Source organism: Pecten maximus, chromosome 7 (assembly GCF_902652985.1).
Source record: "Pecten maximus chromosome 7, xPecMax1.1, whole genome shotgun sequence".
Lineage (NCBI taxonomy): Eukaryota > Metazoa > Mollusca > Bivalvia > Pectinida > Pectinidae > Pecten > Pecten maximus.
The window spans coordinates 37000279-37021052 of record NC_047021.1 but is presented as its reverse complement, the minus strand read 5'-3'; the positions used below and the strand labels follow the sequence as shown (position 1 = coordinate 37021052).

At 37.5% G+C, this 20774-nt stretch overlaps 1 protein-coding gene across 3 annotated transcripts; it reads right to left on the bottom strand.

Moving 5' to 3' along the window:
• Positions 1-725: 725 nt before the first annotated feature.
• On the bottom strand, positions 726-20435 carry LOC117330742 (ADP-ribosylarginine hydrolase Tri1-like). 3 transcript variants are annotated; one of them, XM_033889202.1, is made up of 10 exons: positions 20298-20435; positions 18176-18682; positions 17754-17903; positions 15942-16085; positions 15012-15166; positions 13319-13472; positions 12284-12442; positions 11438-11568; positions 9880-9982; positions 726-2483 (listed from the first exon to the last, which is right to left on the bottom strand). In XM_033889202.1, the coding sequence occupies exons 1-9, from the start codon at positions 20316-20318 to the stop codon at positions 9913-9915; spliced, it is 1491 nt and encodes a 496-aa protein (XP_033745093.1). In that variant the 5' UTR covers positions 20319-20435; the 3' UTR covers positions 726-2483; positions 9880-9912. The 3 variants fall into 3 exon arrangements, with proteins under 3 accessions (XP_033745093.1, XP_033745092.1, XP_033745094.1); XM_033889201.1 differs by lacking the exon at positions 726-2483 and having other exon boundaries at positions 9872-9982; XM_033889203.1 differs by lacking the exons at positions 726-2483; positions 20298-20435 and adding an exon at positions 18995-19019 and having other exon boundaries at positions 9872-9982; positions 18176-18585.
• Positions 20436-20774: the final 339 nt, after the last annotated feature.

Here is a 20774-nt window from a genome sequence, read left to right as displayed (position 1 = left end):
AGTCTTTTGGGGTGGGGAAAGACCCCAGGGCCTATTTTTACATCAGGATTGTGTTTATTTCTTGATGCCTAGCAATCCTACTGTATATATGGTTATGAGGTGGGGATCTCAACGGTTTAAAAAATATAACCATGAAACTACTTTTTAGTAAGTCCCTAGGGGTGGGGTAGACCCGAGGACCTATTTTTACAACATGATTGTTTTTATCTATTTATTCCCAACAATTCTATATATGGTTATAGGGTCGGGATCTCAATGATTTCAAAAACATAACCATGAAACTAAGCCCCTAGGGAGGTGGAAAGACCAAAAGGCCTCTATTTACAACAGGATTGTGTTGATCTCTTAGTTCCAAGCGATGGTGTATTGCTATGGGGTGGGGATCTCAACAATTTCAAAAATACAAGTAATGATTAAAAGGACTAACTTCTATTTGGCCAGAGGGGAAATCTGAAATCTGTCCCCTACCACCGCCATACTTTCTCCCTCTGGGCCAACAAGAGTGGTTTATATACATGTAGGTTGATAAAGCTTATTTTACAGTTTTTGTGAAATAATTAAAATTAAATTCCACCGAGCCAACAAGAGTGCATGGTTAATATATATGTTGATAACTTATGATATTGTTGTGTGTAAATAAAGTGTATATTTATATCAATTTTAGTTGAACATGTTTATCTACAACTTTATCCTATACCGAAGTATAACAAACCAACATATAAGAAGTATACAAAATATTTAATATAAAACAACAATAATAAATAAATTGAAAATTAATAATTTTGAAAATATACAAAAAAAATACAGTTGTATACATGTATTTGACATTCTAATGCCATGGCACATTTTTAATAGTTAAATATGATCTTTCAATATCATGCTACATAATTATATGATTTATCATGTTACATATATGATTAATTTTAAAACATAATAAATAGCAATTTCACTTAGTAAATACATCTATTGTGGAAAAAGTCTGTTGAAATAATTTTAATGCTGACAATATTATGAGAAAAGGCACAGACAGATAAAACCCTAGACAGAAAATATAAATAAATAATCATCTTCACTATCTGGTAAATAGGGAAGAAACTGGAAACTCCTGATAAAAAAAACTTGTGTTATTTCTTTCATTTAATAATCCAATTTAAATAAACAATATTAAATAGAAACAAATGGAAAAGGATGAGTACATCCTTCATACCGTATTTGACCTAATAAGTGAACTGTGTGCTTATAAAGACACAAAAGAAAGGGGATCAATAAATCAATAGTCAGAGAAAATATTTCATGATTTTCTTGGAAAACTTAAAAAAGAAAAATATAATTTGCATCCTTTTGAAGCAAAAACGATTCAAAGTATTTGGTTAAAAGGCTGAAAATAATATAAGAAGATCAATGATGTAAGGAAGTTTTTATATGCTTAATCTGTACACCTATCTCCTTTTCCTGAAATAGTTCGGGGTGCTTAAAGTGCAGGTGTGCTTATTAGGTCGAATACAGTATACCAAGCAGCAGGGAGCTCACTCTGTTCCCTACGTGTTTCCCGAGAAATTTACTTCTACAACCAGAGAAATACATGTAATCCCTATCTCGACGTAAAAACAACAGAAGTACCAACATTATGTCAATCTACTGATACAATAACTAAATATATAAACGTAACAACTCATTTCATGTTAAAAAATATCAAACTATTGTTTATATTCAGGTGACTAAATAAACCCTACCAATTAACATATGTATACCTGTACATTATCTGTCATAATCACCAAAGACGAAAAAAAGGGGGGGAAAAAAAAAAAAATAGAAAATATAGCTCATGATTGCAACTTTCTGTAGATTTTTTGTGTGAATATTTCAGGAAAACACAATTATCTTCTGTATTTCATTTTAAAATAAAAGACAATTCAAGGACTTTTCCTGAGTTTTATACCAAATTTTATACCAAGTGATGTACATGTACATCCTTTGAGATTGCCAGTACTGGGAGACACTCAGCTGGTGGATTTTTAAATCCCCGAGGTTATTCATAACCTGCTTGTTTCAATTTAGTTCATACACATGTACTTAATGTTCTTGTGAAATACAATATTAGATAGTACAAAAAATTTGGAAATATAGGTGCTTTGCACAGCTCCCATTCTGATTTCGGTGTTTCGTTTTTAATCTTTTATGGGCTTAACTTTTGGTAGCCTCCTATCAACATCCTTAGTATCTCTGACAAGTTATAGAACAAAAAAGCTCTATAGTACAAATTAATTCATTTTGGCTCTACTATACCTAGCTTTCGATTTATTATGATCTTTGTAAAATCAAGGCAAAGGCTGAAATTCAAGGATTTATTGCTTCTGTATGAACTATGCCATTAAAGTACCCGGTTTTAATAAACAGTCCATAGAAACTTAATAAAAATAGTAAATAAATAATAAAACAAAATATTAAAATGAAATGTAGAACGTCATTTTAGGAGTATTGATCACAGGTGCCTGACTCGTTTTTATAAAATAATAACATATAGAGTACATATAAATGAGAAAGGTTCTGAACTCCCCCAGGCTTGAAATCTGATGTATTTATTTCTAAGTACCGTAGCTTCGGTTGTATTGGGTGGATTTTTTCGAAGTAGGACTTAAATTGAAGAGAAATGGTCAATCTTTAAAATAAGCCATAACATGTTGTCGATTTCTCCATATTAGTTTACGAAATCGGGCGTGAAACTTCAAAATCCCCTCGATTTTGTTTAGTCGGACAAGTTGACGTAACGGGGTCACCACACTTTGACTCTATTGGACATAGCTTTAAATACGAAGTCCACGGGTTAATCAAGAGGTACGCTTCATCAGATCACCGAATACAACTATTACATACACTTACTTTATGTATACGAGCACCCTATCGACGGCCCCGGGACTTTTTATGCATACTGATAGCAGATTTTCCACTTGAGTAGCCATGTTGTGTCAGCCGCGGTAAATTTGAACAAGCATTCTGATTGGTTATAGAAAATGTGTTGAACCAATCAGAATGCTTGTTCAAATTTACCGCGGCTGACACAACATGACATCGGCGAGGCACTGAAGAGGACGGACGTGTTTTTATTCATAGAGCTGAACAGTGAAGAAACTCTACACTGAATGAATGCCTACCAGACTACCAGACTTTTATCGTCAAAGTGTTTGTAATAGCTCTACGGTGTATCAGAGCACAGCATTTAAATGCTGCCTTCCCTGTCTCTCTAGTCTTTATGCTTTTTTTAGCATTGAGTGCAAAATTTTTTTACGCGGCATTAGGCCGCCATCTTGTTTTTAACTTATTTTTATAACGCACTTGGCTTTTACCTAAGCTAACTGCCCGTCCTTTGCCCGCCTTTTTATCATATATTCATTACATGTATCACTGTCAACACAGTGTATAATTATTTTATGCTTTTTATGATTTTTATATGTATTCTTGTGTTCATTATTGATTTTATCGTGCCCTGTACTATTATACAACCCCTAGTTAGAGTGAACCCCGTACGTGGAGACCCCAACTTTTCCTCACATTATGGCTATGATAACCACTCCGGTGATAGACAGCTTAACAGTAACCTCCAATATTCCAGTACTCAACCACCCTGTTACAAGTACTACTTCCACAAGGAACTACGAACTGAATAAGATCAAGTCTCTTCAGAAAAAAAGAAATGCTTGCGAGAAACCATTCCTGAACATTATTCCAAAAGACTCTGGTAACCAAATAAAAATAGAGTGTAGTGCAGGATGTTATGAAATGCTAAAAACTGAAATCATCAAAGCATGCAATGGTAACTCCCCTATCTCTAAGTTTCAACTCTACCTAGAGCAAGAAAATGTTTATGACACAGCAGGTAACTCGCCTCAACTCACCATTAAAGCTTATAACAGGCTTACATCCGGCAACAAAGGAAAAAAACATAAATTTACAATAAATATGTATCATACACAATGCTCCATCCTAGTTAATGGCCGATGCACAGTATTGTTCCATGACGACATCCTACCAGAAATCATAGAGATCATCAAAGAAAAACCAGGAATGTCGTTACTTGATAAACAAATAGCTGCTCTAATTGATCGCTGCGTCACCACCAGTATCAAAAACCCTCAACTACAAACCAGTATCAGCGGACTAGACACAGAGGTCCATGTAGCCAATATCGTCTCATTTGACCCTAATATATGTTTACACTGCGATAGACAGGTTGACACAGGCATCGAATGTGATCAATGTAGAAAATGGTTTCACTTTGAATGCGAAGCGTTTGATAGCGCCATGACATCATTCTACTCTAGAGGTGAACTCCCTTACAGCTGCCTATCTTGTAGGAACCTTACTACTCTTACTCACTCCCAGGATGATTATGACAATGAACTATTTATTGGAATCCGAACAGATGAAGTCCCTTCTGCTGAACTAACTCAAATAGACCCCCTACAACCTAGTGATCACAATACCCAGCTTGTCGACACAAATTCTACAAGACTTCAACAGCCTACCTTGGAACTCCCAGTTACTATTACGGGACAATCAACAACTTTAAGCCCCACAAAAGTTTATACTCCTTCCCCAAGTAAGACACAACCTGCAACTTCAACTCTACATGCCGTTTCAGCTCAACCCTCACCCCTGCCTGCTACAGATTCGAAAATGAAATCTACAAAGCCTAAGCAAAAACCCGCCAGTAAGCTGCCAAATACCAACGAGCACATAGAACAACTTTCTTTTGCTAACCAGTTAATATCAAGACTTGAAACCAAGGTTAAAGATTTAGAAAACACTAACAGATTACTTCGTCTCCACAACATCGCAGACAAGAACCAGGACATAGGCACGACCTCCAACCAGCAACAAGGAAAGCCACATAGCGACATTCCTTTATACAACCAGGTTTTCTCTTTACAACACCAAATTAAACAGCTCGAAATGGATTTGATAAGAACCAGAATTACAAACATTGAGCACCAGGTATCCAGAGCTCCATATAGTCAACCATACCAGCAGTTCTACCATCCTGTACAACACCCTATATGGCCTCCCGGACCTCCTTTACTGTACCAGAACATCCCACCTCCCTTTATCGGCTACGCTCCACAGTTACACCCATCTGGAATACCGTACCAACCAAGAATGCCACCACCGCCCCCTGCAGTACCAACCCAGCCACAATACAACCCACAACCAGCTTGTCAACCAAATGAAATAGTCACCCAGACAGCAAACCACCATACAAACCTGGATGAAAACCGTTCCAATCCAATATCAAACAACACAAGGGAGAAGTATACCAACAGACCAAACAGAAAAAGATCCAACAGGCAAAGTAGGAAATCCCTGGTACACGAAAAGACCACAAACCAGCAGTATAACACCAATAACAGATTTCACTCTACTCCCAAGAAAGTAAAATATCAACCTGAAGATAGACAACTGAATATTGAAGAGGGAAACATCTCACACATCAAGAAACCGAAAACTTCTATATTTGATATGAACAGCACCAGCAGAGACAACTCTATTACAGACCACAGAGATGATGAACCAACATCCTCTGAAACCAACAAGCCTACAGATCCACCAACCAATAACCAGTCTTTTTTATACAAGGGCCGAGCCTCAACAGCAACATGGAGGGGAAGAGCAAATGCCTCCGTCTAGGCTCACTCAACGTAAAAAATGTGCAAAGTAATACAGTATTTGTACAGGAACTCTTGAATCACCTAGATATTTTATGCATACAAGAGCACTGGCTCTTTGACTTTCAACTTCATACTTTAAGCAACCTATCAGCAAAACATGTACACCATGGAAAATCAGTTGACAGTATCGATCCTATCACTCCATACCAGGTACCACGCGGATATGGTGGAGTAGCTATTTTATTCAATAAAAACCTAGATATAAAGATGAAGAAACATCCTGATGGGAACAACAGAATCACAGTTCTAGAGGTATTCTCAGATCCTCCCCTACTCATTTCTAATGTTTATATGCCATCTCGAGGGAACTCTACTAAGGCAGACTACCAAGCCACTCTAGACGAACTACAAGAAATATTATTCAAATTCAGTAACACTCATGCAATCCTAGTTTCTGGAGATTTCAATGCTTCGCTGGCATCGGGGAGGGAGAATGACCGGGATGTAATGCTACAGTCCTTCTGCAAACTTCATGATCTCTCAACCCTCCAGTCTGGCTCACCAACATTCTTCCATGTTAACGATATCCACAGTGCAGAGATAGACTACATACTATTCAACAAACGTTGTGAACCTCTGGTACAGTCATGTAACGTTGGACATAAAGACCACCTCAACCTTTCGGACCATATACCTGTGGACGTATCCCTAAGACTATCCTTACAAGAAAGGAAAGGCACTACTACCATATACCCCAAGCCAAACTGGGACAAATGCGATACCCACGCATACAAGAACTTCATTAACAGAAATCTGAGAGAACCACCCGAGGATCTTACCAACCAGACAGAGCTTGACATTTACAAACAAGTACAGCACCTCTGCGATACTCTTAACAAGGCAGGCCAATGCAGTATAGAGGGGTTCAAACCAAAAGTTACACTGAAAACCAAACGCATCAGAACATGGAGTGCGGAAATTCAAGAAGCGGTAAAAGGTACAAAGAAGGCAATGTGGAGCTGGAAACAAAATGGCAAACCCAGGAACAGGGATGATATACACTACTCTAACCTAAAACAACATAAAAGGAAACTACAAAAACTCCAACGACAAGAATCCTCAAAACGCAGAAACCAACTTCACGAAGAAATTATGAACTCAGATGGAGACCCAAAACTATTTCATAAACTAGTCAGACAACAGCGCTCTACTACCAAGGAGCATATTAATGAACTTACTGTAAATGGTACAATTTTACAAGATAAGGAACAGATCCTACAAGGCTGGGCTGAGCACTTTGAAAATCTTGCAACTCCTTCAACAAATCCTGAGTTCAATGAAGAACACAAAGATAATATTAACACAGACCTATGTCTAATAGAGGAACTATGCTCATCTCAGCAGGGATCCATTGAACCTATATTAACGGAAGAGATCTTTAAAGCAATCCGTAGGCTTAACTCTAACAAAGCTGCAGACATATTTGGCATCACTGGTGAACATTTGAAACATGCTCCAGAGTCAGCAGTCAGATTCCTCTATGCTATACTTAATACCATCATATACAAGAAGGAAATACCAAAAATACTAAAAGAAGGCATTGTATCGCCTGTATTCAAGAAAGGGGATGCTACAAACCCTTCGAACTACAGGGGTATCACAGTCACCACCATAATCCTCAAAATATTAGAGCATATACTCAATGCCAGGCATTCAAACATACTCAGTAAAGATCAATCTAAACTACAGACTGGCTTCACAAAGAGCACCTCATCCATTAATTCTGCACTTATAGTATCAGAATGCATCAACCAAGCCAAGATAGACAAACGACGACCTCTGATGACTACGCTGGATGCACAGAAAGCCTTCGATGTCGTAGACCACAATATACTCCTTCATAAACTATATTTCGATGGGATCCAAGGACACGACTGGCTCCTCATGAAAAACCTGTACTCCGAAGTCTCTTCCAGGGTAAAATGGCAAAGTGGCTTATCAGAACCCTTCCAAGTCAACCAGGGAGTTAGACAAGGAGGAATCCTCTCCACTTCCCACTACAAGAGATATAACAACTCACTCTTACTCAATTTGGAGGATAGATTTGAAGGGGCAACCATAGGCTCGATAGAAATACCACATACCACATGTGCAGACGACGTAGCCCTGCTGTCTCACGACCCAAAGGAACTACAGTGCATGATGGACGTAGTGGAAAACTATGCAAGTGACTCAAGGTATACCATCAACCCGACAAAAAGCAATGTCCTGCAGTTCAACACAAAGGATGCAGATACTTTCCACATGTACTCCAAAGAAGTGAAAAATCCATCTGAAACAGAACACTTGGGGATAAAGAGAAACTTGGACAACGCCCTCAATGTCGACAGCAAAATCCAGCTAGCTCGTCGTACAACATACTCCTTGATGGGCTCCGGCCTCCATGGCAAGACGGGACTAAACCAACAGGTCAAGGCTAAACTGTGGAATACCTACGTCGTCCCACGACTGCTATATGGTATGGAAATATTCAAAATCAACCAGACCAAGAAGAAACATCTGGAAACATACCAAAACAAAACCATAAAACAGATGCAGCACCTACCTGACAGAACAGCTACGTCCGCAGCATTAGGTCTATTGGGTATTATACCAATTGAAGCCGCTATTGACAAAAACATGATGAACTTATTCTTTAGACTTACTAACAACCCAAACACAGTGGAATTCGATATTGCGCTACGACAGCTTGCAGTACATGATATCGATGCAAACAGCTGGTTCTCGCTGGTTAGAAGAACCCTCCACAAATATGATCTTCCAAGCGCTTACAACATCATGACTGAACACAGGACAGAAGACTCCTGGAAATCACTGCTAAATCAAGCAATATGTAAGAAAATTGAAGCCACCTGGAAAGCAGATATAGAGGCAAAGCAAAGCCTAAAATATCTTAATCCAAATGCAGTGAGCATAAACAAGGTTCATCAGACATACAGATATGTCCATGTCAACAGTCATGATATACACAGAGCAGAGGTCAAAGCAAGGATAGTAACAGGTACTTACAATCTACAGTCAAATAAAGCAGTCTTCAACCAGTACGCCGTTAACCCAATTTGTAAACTCTGTCAACAAGCCCCAGAAACAAGACAACATTTCATAGCAGAATGCCACCAGTATAATCAGCAAAGAGATGCCGTCAAGAACAAACTCCAGCTCCTAGAGCCCATATCGAACTGTCCAAAACTCCTAGGGGATCCAGAGCTCTTTACACAACTCATTATAGACAGCTCTCATGAAGCAATAAGCCATACTGTTGAGCTCAATGACAACGTTACATCAAGTATCGAGCTACACAGCCGGGAGTACTTATTCTCAATCCACCTATGCAGAAGTAAAAAAAAATCCAGTTGACCAGCTGAATTAGTAGGGGTCTCCACAACCCAATTGGTTCTACTCAAATACTAATACTGATAGAGTTAAGATTAAACTCTTTTTATCCCTTTTAATTATTTTAAATACTTTAAAAATTTTTTTAAACAAACGATCCCCAAACCCTTATCACCACAAAGACTATGAACATTGAATGAACCGTGTGTACATATTGTATATAGTTGCCGCAAACTGCAAGGATATCACTACGCCCTGTAAATAGTGCCTTACTCTACGCTCATCGAAGCGGTGCCTCGGAAAGTCATCGAGGGTATCTACGACACAACAACAACAACATGGCTACTCAAGTGGAAAATCTGCTATCAGTATGCATAAAAAGTCCCGGGGCCGTCGATAGGGTGCTCGTATACATAAAGTAAGTGTATGTAATAGTTGTATTCGGTGATCTGATGAAGCGTACCTCTTGATTAACCCGTGGACTTCGTATTTAAAGCTATGTCCAATAGAGTCAAAGTGTGGTGACCCCGTTACGTCAACTTGTCCGACTAAACAAAATCGAGGGGATTTTGAAGTTTCACGCCCGATTTCGTAAACTAATATGGAGAAATCGACAACATGTTATGGCTTATTTTAAAGATTGACCATTTCTCTTCAATTTAAGTCCTACTTCGAAAAAATCCACCCAATACAACCGAAGCTACGGTACTTAGAAATAAATACATCAGATTTCAAGCCTGGGGGAGTTCAGAACCTTTCTCATTTATATGTACTCTATATGTTATTATTTTATAAAAACGAGTCAGGCACCTGTGGTATTGATGAAGACCAGGATAGCATGTCATTTCCTCTACAGTCATGATAAATGTCCTGTCCAATACGGTGTGAAGTCTATACCGTATACCTCTGCCATCATACGGAAGTACCTGTAATTAACGAAAAATTATGGATTACCAAAACAATCTTTACTAAATTTCAATGTATAGAGTCTAAATAGAGGTTACACAACGAGTGGTTGTTGGATATGGAATTTATTTCACACGAGTAAGTTATTTTTTAAAAGTTACAAAAGACACGTGCACGAGCTTTAGCGAGTGTTTTTTGCAACTTTTAAAAAATAACTTACGAGTGTGAAATAAATTCCATATCCAACAATTTCGAGTCGTGTGACCTGTTTCTACCACAATAATATCGGCTTGAATCAAAGGGAAACGTGGCCAAGTACAATTTCGCGTATGCAAATAAAGTGTGCCGCTGACGTCCGGGACCCGGTGATGTGACGTCATTAGATTATTGATGACGTCAATAACAATTGCAGCTTGGGTCGAAGTTCACCGTGTTAGCCAATCAAAATGCGTACAGAGTTTATACCACATGTGGTATAAACAGATTGTTAATCAACAGCTGTAATGATTAACTGATGGTCTGAGAGTTGAATAACACAGGGTATTGTGGTAGAAAGAGAAGTAAACTCTAATTTACATGATCCAACTCTCTGTGAACAGTAAAGGTCAATTGGCCTTCATCACTGGTTTAGGAGCTCAATTGGACCTTTATAACTTTCCTAATGTGCCATGAGACAAAAAACGGGTGACCTTGACCCACACTCAAGGTCCAGGGTTTCATGCACTAAATCATCTATCAACTTCTCTTAAAGAACTTTAACCTCAAGTCATAAGTACAACTGATGAAAAGGTACCTGTACATAAATAAAGTATGCAAAATGTGCTTATTTAAAGCACAGGGACATGGGAATTTGTTTCAGCCTGGGTATATTCTGACCTATCCTAGTCAGTATAGACCACTCTTTGATAGACTGAAAACAGTAAAGTATCATTTCCACTTAATTAACATTAGTCTACTTCCCCAAACTGAAACAGATTCTCAGGTCCCTTTGATTTTAACAATTTTCCAGGATTAAACTTTCTATCTTGTGTTATAAAAACTAGGGCCGGGACGATGCACCGCTGGATCGCAATCACTTTCACCACGTCAGTACGATACCAATATCGATCCAAATGCAATTTTATGATACTTATATCGATCTTGTGTCTTGCTCTTGTTGTTTATTTGTTTAATACATAAGTGCATTTTCTTCGGAAAGACTTGAATTCAAATTAAATGACAATTGCCAAAAGGAAAGTGTTATTGATTTCCGGGAAACCGGAGCGCTACTATGAAATTGAAAGCAGTTAAATGATTGGTTGAGGATCAAAATCTGATGTATGGAATATGGTTTCTCTATGTATCGCGATATGTATCAGATCGTAGCTCTAGTAACGTGATACGTATCGGATTGGGGAATCACTGTATCGTCCCATCCCTAATGATTTTGGATTTTGATATGGTCATCAACAGTATCACCTAAAAAAGCTTGTTACCTGTCAATAATGGCCTCCAGCCATTCCTTGTGAAGTAGTTTATGTGTCCAGCAGGAAGGTATCGACCCCACACCATATTTACATCCCAATACTGCACCGGCTACACAGGCATTGGAGTCCGCATCCCCTCCCTGTAATTGAAATAAACTCTTAAAACCAAATCTAACCACAGGAAACAAGATGAAAAAATTATGTACATTTTGTATATACAATTGATAAAAGTTTAAATAATCCATCATTAATTTGATGTAAAATTCAATTGAATCTTGTTGAATGAAAGACTGGCTTAACATCACCATGGTTTTATATTTCATTTTTGTAAAGTATTGCACAGTTAAATTTTGCACACAGGCTTATCTCCCCTTAGTTAAAACCAAAACATACATATGCAAAAGTATCTTCTTAAACAGTTTAGCAACAGGGGCCAGTCTAGATGTATAAATGAGGACTATTGTCGTGTACTATTTATCTTTCTTCTTTTTTGAATTTATTTGAAAGGCACTGATATGCACCCCAAATAGGGAACTTTTCTTCATCCATGCAATCATATACATGTATATGTACATGTATAAAGCATTTTTCTTCAGGCAAACTAAAGCAAAAAATATATTTGTTTCTTCTTTGATATTATTCCATTTTAAAGGTAGGTAACAGGTAAGTAAAAAATTATTTTGAAAAATCTTTTGGACTATACTAGAGATGGTGATAAATCTATAACAGCATTTCCTTTAAAAACAATATTTTGTTGCTATTTCAATAGAAAATACTTGGACAGCGACATAATTAAATTGATACTTACAGAAAACCATATTGGTAGACAGAAGTGCTTTAAGAAATGTTACATACCTCCATTACTATTTCTGTAATCGCCTCCCTGAAATTTGTTTGCTTTAAAGCCCAGAAAGCCGACCCCATGGATTTGTAAGTGTATCCTATTTTTTGGCTTTCATCCAGTTTTAAATCTTTCAGCTTTGTACACTTCAGATATGTCTTCAGTTCTTTTTTCTAAAAAAAACCCCAAAAATACAAAACAATACAATACATCAACTCTATATCGGCAGTGTATATCGTGCTTGGTTGAAAAAGGTTATATTTTGAACAATGTATTCAGGTGATACATCCAAATAATAATAGCCAGAGTTTTTCCTCTGTATGGGCCCTACACCAGACATTGTGTCAAGGCCATATATGGCGAAAGGGCAAGAGGAAACTTGAGCTGTATATGGTGTCAGGGCCAGAGGAAACTCTGGCTGTATATGGTGTCAGTCCCAGAGGAAACTCGGGCTGTATATGGTGTCAGGGCCAGAGGAAACTCGGGCTGTATATGGTGTCAGTCCCAGAGGAAACTTGAGCTGTATATGGTGTCAGGGCCAGAGGAAACTCGGGCTGTATATGGTGTCAGTCCCAGAGGAAACTTGAGCTGTATATGGTGTCAGGGCCAGAGGAAACTCGGGCTGTATATGGTGTCAGTCCCAGAGGAAACGGCCAGAGGAAACTCGGGCTGTATATGGTGTCGGGGCCAGAGGAAACTCGGGCTGTATATAGTGTCAGGGCCAGAGGAAACTTGGGCTACATGTAGTAATACATGTAGGTGTAATTGTCATTGTGTGTTTAACTTCCAGTTCAAGGGGCCTATATATGATTGTTTGCTTGGTAAGTATAATATTCCAGTCATTATAATAACAATTTTTCTCCTAAATGTAGAATATTTTAATAAGCGAGATCCACTGTACTTTAAATCAATGCAACAACTCATTCTGAGAAGCTAGTCTGCCAAACAGTCATTTACATCTTACCTAAAATTAAATTTATATAGCTTGCTTAATTAGCAACTTTCTGTCAAATTTGCAATGAAATAATAATTTTTTTGAAGTTCTTTACCTCTTTTTCTGTTTCCAGACACTTTGATGCATGGTCGTAACAATCACTGATGATTGCTTTTATGTTATAATTCCCTTTCTTGTCCAAATGTTTCGGCTGTCGCTGTAACAGCAAGGCTATAGCCACACAAACAGCCACGGCTGATGCCTGACACCTGATCCAAGGAAAAATCATAGAATTTTTACACATATTCTTATAATGATTTAAAAGCAATGTTTAAACAAAAATTTAAAAACAAATATTTTCTGAATACTTTAGAATAACAAATCACTAAATACAAAATGTACACACTAAAAACATTAAACTGAATTGAATTCTATATTTTTTTGTATAGACTTGACTAGCATTCCAAAATTAATTTTACAACATTTTTATTTCCCGAGCATCATTTGAAAAATGTCATAGGGGGCCTGGGATCATCCTTCTTATAAAATGTTACCCAATCACACAGTGCACTATTTACATCTATAACTTATATTTATTTTATGATACCAAAGCCAGCTGGTTGTTTCAGTATCTACCTGCATCCACATATCTGACTATCCCATTATCTCCCTACCTCAAATGTACCTTTATCAATATCTCCCCACCAAAACCCACTTATACATCTCCCTTCACAAATCTGGCCATCCTTATATATCTCCACCACAAATATGACTGTCCCAATATCTCCCCACCACAAATGACTGTCCCAATATCTCCCCACCACAAATATGACTGTACGTCCCAATATCTCTCCACCAAAAATTTGGCTGTCCCAATATCTCCCCACAACAAATATGACTGTCCCAATATCTCCCCACAACAAATATGACTGTCACAATATCTCCCCACAACAAACATGACTGTCCCAATATCTCACCATCACAAATTTGGCTGGCTCAATATCTCCCCATCAAAAATTTGGCTGTCCCAATATCTCCCCATCAAAAATTTGCTGTCCCAATATCTAACCACCACAAATATGACTGTCCCAATATCTCCCCACCAAAAATTTGGCTGTCCCAATATCTCCCCACCAAAAATTTGGCTGTCCCAATATCTCCCCACCACTAATATGACTGTCTCAATATCTCCCCACCACTAATATGACTGTCTCAATATCTCCCCACCACTTATATGACTGTCCCAATATCTAACCACCACAAATATGACTGTCCCAATATCTCCCCACAACAAACATGACTGTCCCAATATCTCCCCATCACAAATTTGGCTGGCTCAATATCTCCCCATCAAAAATTTGGCTGTCCCAATATCTAACCACCACAAATATGACTGTCCCAATATCTCCCCACCAAAAATTTGGCTGTCCCAATATCTCCCCACCACAAATATGACTGTCCCAATATCTCCCCATCAAAAATTTGGCTGTCCCAATATCTAACCACCACAAATATGACTGTCCCAATATCTCCCCACCAAAAATTTGGCTGTCCCAATATCTCCCCACCACTAATATGACTGTCTCAATATCTCCCCACCACTAATATGACTGTCCCAATTAAATATCTCCCCACCAAACATTTGGATGTCCCAATATCTCCCCATAACAAATATGCCTGTTCCAATATTCCCCCTCTACAAATCTGACTTACCAAATATCTCCTAACCACAAATATGATAGTCTCATTATCTAACAATAATACAAATTATATTCTGAAACAACAACTTGAAATCATTCCTTTTATACCTTGGATCAGCATGAGTTGTTCTTGCAATGGCAATGGCATTCTTTACCACCAGGTCAATATCTTCATACATGTGGACCCCCAAGATACTTGTCCTCATCACAGCTCCATTGGGAGCCATAACTTTACCATTAGCCGTCCACACCAGGTCGGCGGCCTGTAATGAGAGGATTTAATAGTCAGGCTATCATAATGTCTTGCAAATATCATAACCATAATTTATTTGTATATTTGCTGACTTTGTTTCTGGACCTGGCAACAGCCAGCGTAATTTTAAGGGGGTGTCAATCTCCTTGTAGTTGTTGGTGGCTACCTCACTGACCATCATAGAAGTAACATGGTAGACACAGCAATCGAGATAAATTGTCTTACCACTAGCGATCCAGGGGCACCCCCCCCCCCCCTTTTTTGGATGAGGAAATATTTTTTATAGCCTTAAAAACGCCTATGCTAAACACCCTCCCCCCCACCCCCCAGCTTATCGAAAATCTTATCCCCCGAAAGATTTCATTTCATTTTCCGAAATTTTGGCCCCTTGACCCCTCGCTGTACCTAATGACAAAACCACAACAACATAATAGGTGTGTGATATCACCTTAATAAACATGAACTACAAATATCCTACAAATTGTATATTCATACCACAGGTGTTTGAAGTTCTGACTGTTTTTTTATAGTAAATACCCTTATTTTTTATATGGTATTATATCTCGGTTTACAGTCAGAACTTCAAACGCCTATGTTCATACACTTTAACAAATACCAAGTTTTTTCTTGCTCTAAGGATTAAAAGGCAATTTAAAATACTGTAAATTTAAGAATTGCACATTTCCTCAATATATAATATATTTAAATAATTTGAAATATTTCCTGTTGAGAGATTAATTTTTAACCTTTTTCCATGTAATGTATAAAACCATACACAAACTCACAGCATGTGGATCGTTCACATATTCTGGGTTTCTGAGTACAGTCAGAGTTGTCTTCCCTTGGCCCATTCCGACAAAATCTCCTAACTCAGCAAATCCTTTCTGTGACCAGTTCTTTATCCGTCTTCCATAATCAAATACATCAACCTGTTGAAAGGAATAGAGTTTGCAACAGACTCACAAACTGTGACTTTTTCCCTTGTTATTGAGTGAATTTGATATACCGTATTTGACCTAATAAGGGCGCCCCTACCTTTTTTCAAGGACTAAGTGTCAAAATGGAGTTCAAAAGTAATAATTCATGTGAAATGTTTTGCTACTTTATATGTTCAATTTTCTTCAGCAAATTAAGTAACTGGAACACAAGTTTTCGCCACATTTTGTATATTCCTACAGATGACATGTCAATGCAAAGAGCACCCGAAAGTAAACACACATACAAATTATAACTTACCATCTTTATTTGAAGATAATGTAAAAGACTTCATTCCTGTTGATAAATAACTTTTGTTCAGAATAGAAAGCTAGTAAAAGACATTGTAAATTCATTATTAGGTCAAAGAAAACGATGTCTGATATGATTTGGGAAATCACATGTGTCTATAAATAGAATATAAAGGGTTCCATTTGAACATAAATGGTGGAACACACGTTCTCTGATCTAAAGATCAGCTGGCATGGTTTACAAGTTAACAGGAATATTCATGTGATGTTTAAGCTTGATATCTGATAATGAATTGATATCTTCATCTGGAATATTTTTATGACTGAATATTTTACCGTTCCCACAGCCTTGGGTATTCTGCTATAAGGTATAGTCTGTTTCATAAAACTTCAGAATATGTAATCTTAATAAGGGGCGCCCCCACTGTCAATTACCCGCACCCTGCACCCTTATTAGGTCAAATACGGTACCTGGTACCCACATTTGTCTAAATTGATTAAAAATTATATCCTTCTGTGAAATCCTATTTAGAGGATTCTTTGTCAAAAATAGCACAGTAAATTAATTTAGTATCTTGCCAGCTTATTTGCAATAAATGTTTCATTGCTTGAGATAGTTCTGGTCAATGAACTTTATCATAACACAATTGCCAGTCAAGCTATCTAGATTTACATGTATAAAAAACTAATATAACAATTAACAATTGAAGAAAAAACTAGAAAATGTCTGTAAGATATAACAATGCACTTGCTGCCACTTGACACTCTGAAACCTCAGCAGTTCCTGAGATTGCACTTTAAGCTAGTTTCATTGCATCAGAACAGGACGGAATGCGACGGGACAGACATGGATAACAATATATGCCCCCATTTCCATTATGCCCCCAATTTCATAGCGTGGTCATACAAATCTGGACCAGAGTTATCTCCCCTTTACACAGTAAAGTTAAGTCATTGATACACATTACCAAATAGCAAAACATATAATTGATTGAGTTTTTGTCCTTCAGGACACACAGGATAAGCTTTTATAGTTGACTCTTGACATTTGGGTAAAAAAAAAATGTTTATACACTTCCGTCTTTATCTGACAATAAGCTTAATTAAGCCTTGTCTGGAAATGAATCAATCAATGTCTACAGCAGTTCAGTCAACAAGAGGCCCAAGGGGCCTGTATTGCTCTCTGGGTCCTATAGCAGTTCAGTAAATGAACCAATGGAGAATGAATCTAATTAAAATCAGATGTTCACTATCCACTCCTTAAACTCCATGTTCATACGGAGCTTACGGAGTGGATAATGAATATCTTATTTTGATTAGATTGACGGAGGAGTACTGCTTAGTCGGCAAAATATGAGAGATAGATCTTACCTTGCCTTGCTTCTCAATAAGTGACAGCAATATAAGTATCATCTGGTCAGAATCGTCTGTCCAGTCGCCAACTTTCCATCGTGTGCGATGGCCATCACAAACAATCACCTTGTGGAAGAATTCTAGGTCTTTTTTCACTGTCTTGTAGTACTAAGAAAGAAGAGAAAAAAAAATAAAAATTAGAACACAATTTAAGAAAATTTTCTTCTACTACTATTTCTGAGAACTGTGTATGCATGTACAGATCTTGTCTTTCCAAATATACTAAATGCAAAATGCATTAATGGTAAAATGGCTAAAATTAGAGTACCATGTACACACAATGTATACTAAAACAGTATGTAAAAGTCATGAGAGATACATTAATAGCTGCATTAGATCTGAAAACACGTGCCTGACTATTCTCTGAAGAGAATATTTACCGTTTCACATTCTTTCTTTGTTAAAAACTCTGTAAGCAGTCCAATGGTGTCCCCAGTACATTGTCCAAAGATCGTGCCCAGGATTCTTTGCACTGTATCATTGTTCACATTGGACTTGGCATCACCTGCCGGTGAAACTTTATCTACCACCGATATCGGTGCTGCTGTAGCGACACCTGCTGGTGAAGGTGTAGTGCCCTCTACTGGTGAAGCTGTCGCATCGTCTACTGGTGAAGCTGTAGCACCGTCTACTAGTGAAGCTTTAGCGCCATCTACTGGTGAAGCTGTAGCGCCCTCTACTGGTGAAGTTGTAGCGCTGTCTACTGGTGAAGCTGTGGCACCATCTACTGGTGAAGCTGTAGCGCCCTCTACTGGTGAATTTGTGTCTCCTCCCACTGGTGATGTGTCAACTTCTGGTTGCAATGTACCAGAGTCAACATCTTTAGACTGTTTTTTCATTTCAGAATCTGACAGAATTGCTGCAGAAAGTCCATTATCAGTATTTTCCTGTAACATATACCATACAAAACAATTCAACAAAAATAAGTTCATTTTAGGCCTTTCCTTATGTTATAGATTATATTGCTTATAAGGTGTGTATCACTTATAAAGAACTACACTCAGATTTTGTCTTATTTCAGCATTTTCAACAAAATTACCTCCCTTGGACAGCAAGCAGGGTTAATAGTAAAAGTTTTCAATTTCACTCCTTTCTGTTTCAATCATGGATTCAATGGCAGCATACAGTGAGTAATACATGCTTATTGTCCAAGGGAGGTAATTTTGTTGAATGTGCTGAAAATTATAGAGATGTGTCACCTTCTGGTTGCAATGTACCAGAGTCAACATCTGCAGACTGTTTCTTCATTTCTGAATCTGACAGTATATTTAGGTTGGTTTATATCTTAATCTATGCTATATTGCTATATACATGTATTTCAGAAATTTATTTTACTTTTGATTGTTTCAGTTGTATAAAACTATTACAATTAGGAGATTTCAAGATTTTTCATGATTTGAGCAGATCACCTGCATGTGGAATTTTAATTTTCAGACTGACATAATAAAATCAGTAAACTGACAACTCTGATATTTTAGGAATATTTTGAAATTAACAAACTGATAAATACTCAAAATTAAACTGAGATAGCCCTCATACAGAACTTTCTTTTAAAATAAACTTATTCAAACAAGATATGGCATTGTGTATAGCCTTGGCCAATACCATGCAGTTTTAAATACCGTTGAAATTATAAGATTTAATATACATATTCATCAGAAGTCACCATAGTATAACCACACAGATATTTTATACTGGCCATCATCTGAATATAATGGCTAACACAAATTACATGTATCACAAATCAAAGCTGAACGATATTCCCTGGTCTATGATATGATTTTTTTTCATAAAAAGAAATTATGAATTTATTTATTACTCATAGGCCTAGTAGAAATCTAAATAGCCCAATTATAGGTTCCTCTGACCCCGACACTATGTTTGGTGTTCATGTAGGGCCAAAGTAATTCTTCTGGCATAATATTGTCGGGTGTTTTCTGGCTATAGTCTAGTCTACTCGTAGGTCTAAATGTTACTCAAATGCAGGACTACCCATATGCAGGGCTGTGTCCAACATGTAAAAATGACTGAAAACAATATTTTATTAACAAATTGCGTGGCACCCGGGCATGTCTTAAAGTAAAAAAAAAAATAGCCAGAAATACCTCTATACATTTCTAGATATTTTTAAATATAGGCCTAAGACTAGACATGCCCGCCCCCTGTGTGCGGGGTTTGCAAAGATCTTACAGAGCTCTCTTAAGACAGGTCATAGGTGCTTATTAACACGCTCATTGTTCAAAGATCATTAATTAGGCTAATTAAAAACCCAAGACATCGAAGGTAATTATATATATATATAACGTTATCTATCTGAATGTGTAAGGTTTCGGAATGCATATGAATACTGTATCTATTGGGTTGTGGTTGTCAACTGAAATCACACAGGTCTATATGCTACTCAAAATCACGAAACCGAGTCCCTCATGCATTAATTTTAACTCTGGTGTTAATTAACGTTACCAGAATATACATGTACTACAAGTGCGTATGACTAGTTACCTGTGAATCAAATGTCGCCATAGCCTCGTCTTCTCTTCGGCTCCTGACACATCAAGTTATCAACCGAAGTTTCTTTTCTCTAGGCCTTGTCTACTTGCCTTTCAGTTGGTTCTACTTCCATGTTTAGGCCTTTGGCTAATGCTTATTTATATACTATAAGGATGACCCAAGATTTATTTATAGTGTGCGCGTCACAGAGCTATAAATAACACTCGAATGAGTTTCCCTGTGACAAGGGAGGCAACTCGTGCACGTATTCAGTACTGTAGCAAGAAAATGATGAAGAGGACCCCATTGGAAATAAGCTGTGCACCGGCTTTCATGGGCAATCCTAGGTAAAGCAAATTTACTCTATAACAATAATGTGCAATATATAACATGATACTTATGTCAACTGTGATATTTCAACAATATTTGTGATACTATTCATTAATAACTCATCATTTTTATCTATTATGAAATTAAGAAAATATGGAA

Excerpts from the sequence above, each read along its gene's own strand:
- LOC117330742 (XM_033889202.1), bottom strand. The coding sequence starts at position 20,318 with ATGGCGACATTTGATTCACAG. Across the intron at positions 17,904-18,175 it reads CAAAGAAAGAATGTGAAACG|TACTACAAGACAGTGAAAAA; the intron begins GTAAATATTCTC and ends CTTCTTTCTTAG. Across the intron at positions 15,167-15,941 it reads ATGTGAACGATCCACATGCT|GCCGCCGACCTGGTGTGGAC; the intron begins GTGAGTTTGTGT and ends CTCTCATTACAG.